At 36.4% G+C, this 10216-nt stretch overlaps 1 protein-coding gene across 1 annotated transcript; it reads left to right on the top strand.

The window, feature by feature from the left end:
• The first annotated feature begins 5857 nt into the window (after positions 1 to 5857).
• On the top strand, positions 5858 to 7767 carry LOC147542675 (cytochrome P450 71A1-like). Its single transcript, XM_086634526.1, has 2 exons — positions 5858 to 6902; positions 7007 to 7767. Exons 1-2 carry the CDS (start codon positions 5943 to 5945, stop codon positions 7619 to 7621), a joined length of 1575 nt encoding a protein of 524 aa, XP_086490652.1. The 5' UTR covers positions 5858 to 5942; the 3' UTR covers positions 7622 to 7767.
• Positions 7768 to 10216: the final 2449 nt, after the last annotated feature.

Raw genomic sequence — 10216 nt, 5'->3', positions numbered from 1 at the left:
AAACGTTAGGGTGTATGCCTTCGGGATACAACGACTTTCCTTTCAGAGTTTTAAGATGGTACTTCTTTATTCTGAAAGCGGACGAACCTTTGTAAGTATTATGAGCTCTTGGACTAATGCGGATGATCTTCTATATGCTTCGGAAATTCAAATATCACTTGAAACTTCTTCCTTCCTTTTTCTAGATATTCTAGTCTAACCAGAACTTCTAGAAATACTTCCTAATTAGATATTCTAGGCAAACCAGAACTTCTAATTGTTAGAAGGGAAGAGTAGAAGAAAGTGAATTGAATTGATGTTCTAGACGACCTATGATTATCACTTCACTCAAAACTTCTTTCTTCCTTTTCTAGATATTCTAGTCAAACCAGAACTTCTAGAAATACTTCCTAATTAGATATTCTAGGCAAACCAGAACTTCTAATTGTTAGAAGAGAAGAGAAGAAGAGAAGAGAATGAACTGATAAAAAATGAAGTGGGTTTGGTTGGTTTATATAGGAGTTGAATGGATACATGTGTCTGTTGGGTTGAAGGGACATATCACTTCATTTTGTGGACTTGAAACGAAATCTGAGTTAGTTATATGGTCGGTTGGGTTATAGACTGTCAGATCTTGGTCAAATTCTCGGAAGGAACGCGCACCCTTAGATCAGTCCCGACGCGCGCCCAACAGATGGCGAGAATGACCGTTAGATAAAAAATCTGGGCTTAGCCCACTGGCTGCCCGAAGCGGACAAGACCCGCGCCGTTGGATCGCTCAGATCCAACGTTTTTGGGCGCCTCCCGACTTCATCCCGAAGACCTGAACGCGCGACCGTTAGATCGCGCCAAATCCCGCGCATCGAACGCGTGCCGTCCAGATTTGGATGCGCGTGGTTCGCTCAAACGGCCCCTGATCTAACTTGTCCCGTTTGACGTTTCAGACCCTAACTTAACCGTTTTTCATCCAAACTTCAACCTCGAATTTCTCAGTCATCCGGAATCGGATTCGAGTAATTCTTTGCTCTAAATTGAAGAGCTCGACGAGACGAGTGCAATGCGCGTTCGGTTTCTGAGTTTGACGAGGGGGTGCCCGGGGATATCGTTTGCTATTGCTGTTGTGGAGCTTACTCTTGCCAACCTCTGCCACTCATTCAATTGGGAACTGCCTGCTGGTGAAAACTATGAGGATTTAGACATGTCTGAAGCCTTTCGTCAAACTGTCAATAAGAAAAACCCTCTCTATGTAATTCCAAACACTTTTCGTTTTGCTTGATAAACTCGATCGTATTTGGCTTGGGTTGTGTATGCGCATTCTAATGGCACAAAACCTTAGTGCATGTTTCTCTACCTAAATAATGAGCTTTTAGCTCAACGGTTGTGTATTTCATGTACCATCCAAGATGTACAGGTTCAAATTTCCAAATTTTTTCCATGGACTATATTTAGCTCGGCTTCCAGTTATTCGATTATTGTACTTAACTATTTCGCTCGGTGCCCTGTTATTTTCAAATGTGGCTCATATATGGACAAACAAAAATCTGATATGGATGGGGACTGATGTAAGTCGCATAGTTGATCTTGTAACCTCTACCTTGCGTTGAGCTTTTTTACCAAAGACTTCAGCAGCTCAGTTGGTCTTGTAACCTCTACCTTGCGTTGAGCTTTTTTACCAAAGACTTCAGCAGCCCAGTTGGTAAGACAAGAGGTTCTACTTAATTAAGAGGTGTTGTGTTCGAGTCTCCTTACCGGCCATATTTAGTTTTTATGAACTAGTTCTTATATTAACATCCACAACTATTAACATCAACAACTATAACATAAGTCTCTCTCTAACTTTTCTCTGCAGCGGTGATATTAATTTTTGGTGGCCCATTTGGTTTATTAACTGTTTCTAGGCGGTTACAAAGCAGTTCCTGGCCGGAAAACACCAGTCCAGGCGGTTTTAATTCAAATTGTTAAAGATCTGATCTGAGTTTGTTCCTCCGGCGTAGGGTCATCCCTTCGCCGGAACCGTTTACCTTCCTTTGTATTTGTTTTCCCTCCATTAATAGTTTTTCTAGGGTTTTCAATTTTGTAAATTGCTTCCTCTAAAATGTATTTCGGGTTGTTTTCTCCAGAGATTGGTTTAATGGTGGTGTGGTGGTGACGTGATGGTGGTGGTGTTTTACTGATGGTAGTGGGTGGTGGTGTGGGAATAGGGTTGTGGGTTATTTCGGTGGTGGTGATTTAACGATGGTGGTGGGTGGTGGTGGAGAAGAGGGTTGTGGGTAAGTTTTGTGGTGGCGTTTTAACGATGGTGGTGGGTAGTAGTGGTGGAGCGATTGGTTTTTATGACAAAATTTGGTGGTGTTTCGTGATGGTGGTGTGGTGGTGACGTGATTTCTGTGGTGGTGTGATGGCGGAGGATTTCTGAAGACAGATTTCCGGCGACAACAACGGTTTTCCAGCGACGGGGGTGGTTTCCGGCAACATTGACGGTTTTCTGGCGATAACAACAGTGGTTCTTTCTGTTTTTCTTATTTTTGTCAGACCTTTAGGGTCTCCTTTCTCGGATCTTTAGGATCCTTTTGTCAGATCTTTAGGGTCTTTTTTCACGGATCCTTTGTGTCTGTGTCTAGTCTAATTTCTTTCTGTTCATGAGGCACTTTACATTTAAAGGTATGTAACTCTCATGAAGTTTTCAGAGGAGAGAAATAAGAATTCATCCATGTAACATTGTGATATAATCACTTATTGAAGGAAATTGTTCCCTTGGTTTCCAAAAAAAAAAAACAACTATAACATAAATAAAGTTCTTCACTATTATAAGGTTTAATTCTTGTGTATATTTCTCCTCTAATACTAAAATATTTTAAGAAACACTTCTTTTCGTACAAAGATTCCTATTAGTATTAAACCTAATAATAATGTCTATTTTGCATAAAAGATGGATATGGATCCAATGATACAATGATTCTGTAGTTTAAGCAAAATATTAAATTTTTCCAAATATGAATGTGAACTAGCACTATGAATATGATCATTTTAATTATTAGATTTTTACAAAACATTTTTCAGATGCATTAATATTTATAGCTATTAAATTCAATAGGTGGTGTATAGAAATTGGAAGTTTTCGTGAACCCTTAATATAAGTTCAGGCCGCCCATACTCAAATTCCTGGCTCCGTCTCTGTTTGCAACAACTTTGCAATGCTTTGCAGAGAGTTTTAGAGCGCTATGGAATAACTTTGTAACCGCTTTACAACAGCTTTAGAGCGCCTTGCAACACCTTACAATAGCTGTCCAACACCTTACAACAACTGTACAACCCCTTGCAACACCTTTACAAAAAAATTGGGTTTTTAACCAAACAAAGAACAAATATTTTGGATTTTAACAAAAAGAATATGAAATTCGAGTTTTTAATAAAAATAAAAGGGAAAAATATCTATTTGGGTTGAGAAAAATATCATAATAACTAAAAAAGCCATCATCTTTTTCAATTAACTAAAAGTTGTTATAATATTAAGGGTAATGATACATAAGGTTTAAAATAATATAGATAATTAAGAATCAGGTCATTTTCTATCTTTTTAGTTCCCAAAATACCCTTACTCACTAATATTCATTCTCTCCCAAAAAATCCAAAGTTTTAGGGTTCTTCTTTTTCTTCGTCTTCTTCACATCTTGATCTGACCTCAGCCCTAATCATTCCTTAAACTCTTCTTCTGTACCTCTCATTCAAACCCTTAAACACAAACCTGAATACTCATTCGCGGCTTCACTCGAGAAATGTCTCACATCTAGATCTCAATTCCCTAAATACAAGAATCTCCCTGACGATACTTTAGTTGGTGACGAAGAATCGGTTAAAAATTTAGATGATTTGATCTGGAAAAATGAAATGGAGAAAATTCATGAGGATAAGTTTGATCTAACATCGTCCATTTCAACTGTTCTTAGGGTTTATGTATACGAAATGCCTGCAAAGTTCACATACGATCTATTATGGGTTTTTAGGAATACTTATATCAAAACTTCAAATCTTACATCATGGAAGCCCTGTTCATCGACTAATTGAACAAGTAAGTTAGTTTCTCTCCATTTTCCAATCACTGTTTCACTATTACTAGTTGATTTTACTATTTCATTATTAGTTTCATTTACGAAATTTGATTTTGAAGTTTGAAATGAACTGGATATATCATATTGTATATGATTGATTATGCAGCACTCTATAGATTACTGGTTATGGGCGGATATGATCGCCCCTGAGTCGGAGAGGCTGTTGAAAAATGTCGTTCGAGTTCATCGGCAAGAAGAAGCGGATTTGTTTTACATTTCATTCTTCACAACCATCACCTATTGATTTGTTGTTTTATAAGATCCCTTCTTTTAATTGCACTCGTACATTACAACCTTTTAATTTCCTGCTCAATGTTTTAGTTGAGAACAATTGACTAAAAGATGCCAAAGAGATGTCTAATCGATGTCCAAAAATGGGATTTCATCCGAATTCAAGTACTTATAATAAGTTGAATTCATTTGGGATAAAAAAGAAGAAGCCTTTAAAAATTCCCAGCTAGAAATGTCTGTTGACCATTATCTTTTTTGTAGTCGATCTCCATCACACTCAACTTTGTATTTTCAATATGGGTTTATCCAATCACTTTAAGCTAACCTTGATATCTTTCTCATTAATACTTGTTTACTTTACTCTGGATAGATAAAACTGAATTTGAAAGAATGAGAATGATTGCTTATTACTATTTGAACAGTCTATACTATAGAATGATTGCTTATTACTTTTAACATTTTATGTTGTATTTGCTCATAAGGTGTTCGATAAAATGTGGGCCAACTTATTATTCACTACCTTGTTATCTAAGATAACTAGACATTTCAATCATGTTGTCATTTTTTTGTATGATGAATGATGAAATCAATTCCGAACTCAAGATTTCGTAGACACATCACTCTTAGTTTATATTCTCGATTTGCAAATCGAGTTTGCAAGATACGCAACTCAAGATGATATTCTGCAAAGCTTGCAAATCATGTTTGCCATCTATATTATGCAAACACACGTTTGCATAACAGATTATTGCAAACACGTTTGCATAACAGATTTTTGCAAACACGTTTGCATAAAAGATTGTTGCAAATACGTTTGCAGAAAAACGTAAAGGAAAAAAACGCCGTTTTTTCTCTGGGTTTTTTTTTTTGAAAAAAAATATTGAAAGTGGATCTTGTTAGAAAGCTAATGAAAAATCATTTCTAAATATATAATTTTTATAGAAATCCGACATCTCAAACAAAAGTTATATCGATTTAAAGTTTAAAGAAAAATAAAAGAATTTAGTTAAACAAAATGACAAAAAATGATATTTTAGTATTTGCACACTTTTTGACCTGAATAATAATTTTCAAATGTTTTGACCTTTTTAGAAATTACCTCAAATAAAAGTATAACTTTTCTTTTTAACTGAAAACGAAAGGTTAAAATTGAGTACTTTGTGTTTTCATTAATCAATTTATTTTGGTCCAAACAAAAATTTACCTTTCATTAATTAGTTTTGTCCGCCTTGCAGCGGAATTTTTTTTTTTTTAATAATAATCGGTTGTGTCCCAAATTTGTTGGTGTCTGACCGTGAATGTGGACCAATCACCCACAGCCTGAATATTATTGGAGAGTAGTTTGTCTTTTGGCATGAACTTCAAACGATGGATACTAGGTCAGAGAATTTCCAAGATAAGGTGTAGAATTTGGGGTGTACATCTACTTATGCGAATGTCCCAAATCAATTGATTGGATCAATTAGTGTGTTACTATTTTTTTTTTGTTGAAATAATTAGTGTCTTACTTGTTTCAACAAAAAAAAAAAAAAAAATAGTGTCCCACTTTTGATTGGCTATATATATGGAAGTAGTATAAAATAATTGATCAGAAGTACCAAACTACTTTAAGCAAGTATTGTCATGAGTCTATCATCACTTATTTTGGGGCTAAACTGGTTAAAGGTAGTCCAACAAGAATTATTATTGCATCCATTCTCTTTTTCTCTTACTCTCATCTTCTCTATTCTCATTCTGGTTAAGCTCCTCCATCGAGCATCCCTCAAAAAATTTAACCCACCACCTTCTCCACCCAAGTTTCCCATAGTCGGAAACCTGCATCAACTAGGAACACTGGTTCACCGTTCTCTTCGAGATTTGTCACAGAAGCATGGACCTCTCATGCTCTTGCACTTGGGCCAGGTTCCAGCTTTGATAGTTTCGTCCCCAGAGATAGCTGCTGAGATAACCAAGAACCAAGACCTTGTCTTTGCTAATAGGCCTGCTACGGCAGCTGCTAAAGCGCTCCTTTATGGATGCACCGACGTTGGTTTCGCTCCATATGGTGAATATTGGAGGCAAGTTCGAAAGATTTGTGTTCTTGAGCTCTTAAGCCTTAAGAGAGTGGAGTCTTTCAAGTTTGTTAGAGTAGAAGAAGTTGCCCTTGTGATTCAGAAGATTACTAGTTCATCCATGGCGAAAGAAAAAGTCAATCTCAGTGCAATATTGTTGACTCTTTCTAATACCATAGTTTTGAGGTGTGCTTTTGGTGCCAAGTATGAAGGAGCTCATGAGAACAGATTTGGTGAATTGTCTAGGGAGGTGATGGTGTTGATGGGGGCTTTTAGTTTTAAAGACTACTTCCCGTCATTAGGATGGATAGATGTTCTTACAGGATTAACTAGGAAGCTCAAGAAAACCTTCCAAGAACTTGATACCTTCTTCGACAAAGTAATCGATGAACATCTCCATCATAAATCATCAGAAGAGGTTCAAATTAAGGACCAAGAAGAAGTAGACAAAAAGGATTTGATAGACATTCTTCTTGATGTTCAGAAAACGAACTCGAATCTCACACGAGATAACATCAAAGCAATAATATTGGTAAGCTACAATATTCTTTGAGTAATCCATCCCTTATTAATAAATTCTTAAAATATTCTTCCGTTCTATAAATTTCTTTTGTCATTTGAAACATCAATTATCAGGATATGTTCGTCGGTGGAAGTGATACGACTTCAACAGTACTAGAATGGTCAATGGCAGAGCTCATAAAGAACCCAAAAATGATGAAAAAAGCAAAAGAAGAAATAAGGAGAGTTGTTGGAAAGAAATCAAAAGTAGAAGAGGAAGACATTAACAAAATGGACTACTTGAAATGTATTATTAAAGAGAGCTTAAGATTACATGCTCCTGTACCAACCTTGGTTCCAAGAAAGTCCACTAAGAGTACCAAGATAAATGGTTACGATATTCCTTCAAACGCAAGAGTCTATGTCAATGCATGGGCAATTCAAAGGGATCCAAAAGTATGGGAATATGCAGAAGAATTTCGTCCAGAAAGATTTATTGAGAACCCAATCGATTTTAAAGGCCAAGAGTTTCAATTGATTCCGTTTGGATCAGGACGGAGGGGGTGCCCAGGAATATCGTTCGGTGTTGCTGTTGTGGAGCTTACTCTTGCCAACCTCTTGCACTCGTTCAATTGGGAACTGCCTGCTGGTGAAAACTATGAGGATTTAGACATGACTGAAGCCTTTGGCGTTACTGTCAATAAGAAAAACCCTCTCTATGTAATTCCAACCACCTTTGACCATGCTTGAGAAACTCAATCATATTTGGCCCATACACTGTGTGTCGAATTCTGATGGAACAAAATCTTAGTGTACATCTCTTTACCAAAACAATGAGCTTTTAGCTCAATAGTTGTGTATTTCCTTTACCATCCAAGATGCTATATGTTCAAATCTTGGAAGTTGTGGTTTTTTCTCATCAATTATATCTATATACAGATATATACAGATACATATATATATATATACATATATATATATATATATATATATATATATATATAATATAATTCCATGTTATTTACATTCTACCGCACTGCCTGTCCTTGCTGATGGTGGCTAATAGAACAAGAAGGATCATTTCAAACTATTAAAAGAGTCTGAAATAGAAATTTTACCCAATGTCTTATATAAAGAGGTGCGGTGGCGGTGTGCTTGGGTTGTACATCTATCACGGTTGTTCTTCTTTAGCATATATATATACATCTGTTGTTGGTGGACACATCAAAGAAGATTCTAGTTTTGAAATTCATAAAAAATCTATAATGCTTTTCTTGAGAATCTGTGTGTTTATAATGTGTTAAGCTTGTGACCCATCCAACTCAAAACCAATTGACAATGAGTGGAGAGGACCTAGACCTTATATTCTTGGTTGCTAGATACCCATTCCTTCATGTATGACTGTTCTCACACGCCCCCTCACGTGTGGGATTCTTTGAGCCTAACACGTGTACTTCTTTGGGCGACGTGAAGCACGTGTGGCTTTTAAGCCTATCACGTATGGGCCTAGCTCTGATACCATGTTAAGTTTGTGGCCATCCAACTCAAAATCAATTGACAATGAGTGGAGAGGACCTAGACCTTATATTCTTTGTTGCTAGATACCCATTCTCCCATGTAGGACTATTCTCACATAATGAGTTCATTAATGCATTAGTCATGCCATTCCATAAACATAATGAATCAATTCAAGATCACTAGAAGAGAAAAATAATTTTGGTGTTCACCAAAGTTTTTGTAGTGGACATACAACATTTATTAAGTACTAATAATACAATGGGAACAACTTGAATATGCATTTCTTACTAACACCAAGACCAAATTCTTTTTGTCATATCTAAATCTTCTCCAATTGCACCACCAATTAGTCGTGAGTGAACCAGTACAAGAGGGTTGCAAGAACAAACTCCACAAGAGTACACCAAACAATATGGTAGGGCAACATCCCCGACCAGATCCAATACGGATTCATAGTTTTGGCCCTTAAAATCGAGCACGTTGTTAATAAACCTATCGGGATGAAATTGTTCGGCATGCTTCCATAATTTAGGATCCCTTTGAATAGCCCATGCATTTACATAGACAACTGTATTAGGAGGATTTTCGGAAAATAACTTGAGAATCTTAGATATCTAATAATCTAGTTATTTTAGCAATTTCGTATTTCTATTAGTAGAGAATTAATATTTTTAGCGGTTTTATAATTTTTGGATTCAAGTATTTTGTTTTAGGAAGTTGTTTTTTTGAATTTGATTAGGTTTACGAAACCCTAATGCCAGATAAAGGGTGCTTATTAATTGTTTAAGGCAATCAATAATTCTTCTTAGTTTCAAGTTCTATAAGTCTAAGACGGAGACTTTTTCTGAGTTTTAAAAGTTTTAGCTGAAGATCTAATTCTTTTTCGGATTTTTCCGCTGCGTCAGTTGGTATTAGAGCGACGTTTCTCCTGGCTTAATGGCAGAAGGCAAGGCTGGAAACACAACCTTCGACGGTGATCGGAGCACCAAGGCTGCATGGTTACCATTAGACAGAATACAACATCAAGTAGACCAACTCGTGGAGAGGCTTAACACCTATCTGAATGTCAATGCAAACCTTAGGTAGTCAACCATTAACAAGGAACGTGTTAAGGGATTCACCCTCAACCAAGCTGTTAATGGACACGGTAACAAAGGACGTGTTGAGGGATTTGCCCAGAACCAACCTGTTAATAAATACAAAGAAAACACAAGTAGTCTTACAACAAATTCTCAAGTAATATCTGATTCTGATATGTACTCTTTTGTTGTCGATGAAATTAATGATACTAATTTAGACACATAAATACATGTGGATCGTGTTATGAAGCAAGTTGATGAAGAAGTAAAAACTGACATTATTGAGATCAAGGAAGAGTCTAATATCATCAACTCTCAAGATGAGGAGTTTGTTATTTCAGAAGAAGTTGATAATAAAGTTGTTTTGAAGGAAGATGCGAAACTTAGTGAGTCAATTATCGGACCGACGGATTTTGCTTCATATGCAGATCATTTTATAGTATTCTGTGAATCTAAAATAGTTTCTAATGGACTGGGTAGTAGTTTTATTAGACAGTCTTCACATAAGCTTGTGATTCTCAATCACTTTATTCATGATCCTCACATATTTGTTTTTGGGGCGAAGAAGAAGATTCAACTAAATCGCAAGTATCGATTATATGGTAACTCAATCTTCGTTCAAATCTGAACGTTTGGTTATTCCTATACATAACTCTCGGAAAAGTTGCATTAAGGGAGTACCAATCTTCATGACAGCTAAATCGATTAGTAAATTCGAGACGAGTTTCTTTGAAGTGGAGGAGACTGA

The sequence above is a fragment of the Eschscholzia californica genome, unplaced genomic scaffold (assembly GCF_041429995.1).
Source record: "Eschscholzia californica isolate CP2 unplaced genomic scaffold, dmEscCali1.0.p SCAF_4, whole genome shotgun sequence".
In the NCBI taxonomy this organism is placed as follows: domain Eukaryota; kingdom Viridiplantae; phylum Streptophyta; class Magnoliopsida; order Ranunculales; family Papaveraceae; genus Eschscholzia; species Eschscholzia californica.
This window is presented reverse-complemented; position numbering and strand designations above follow the sequence as displayed.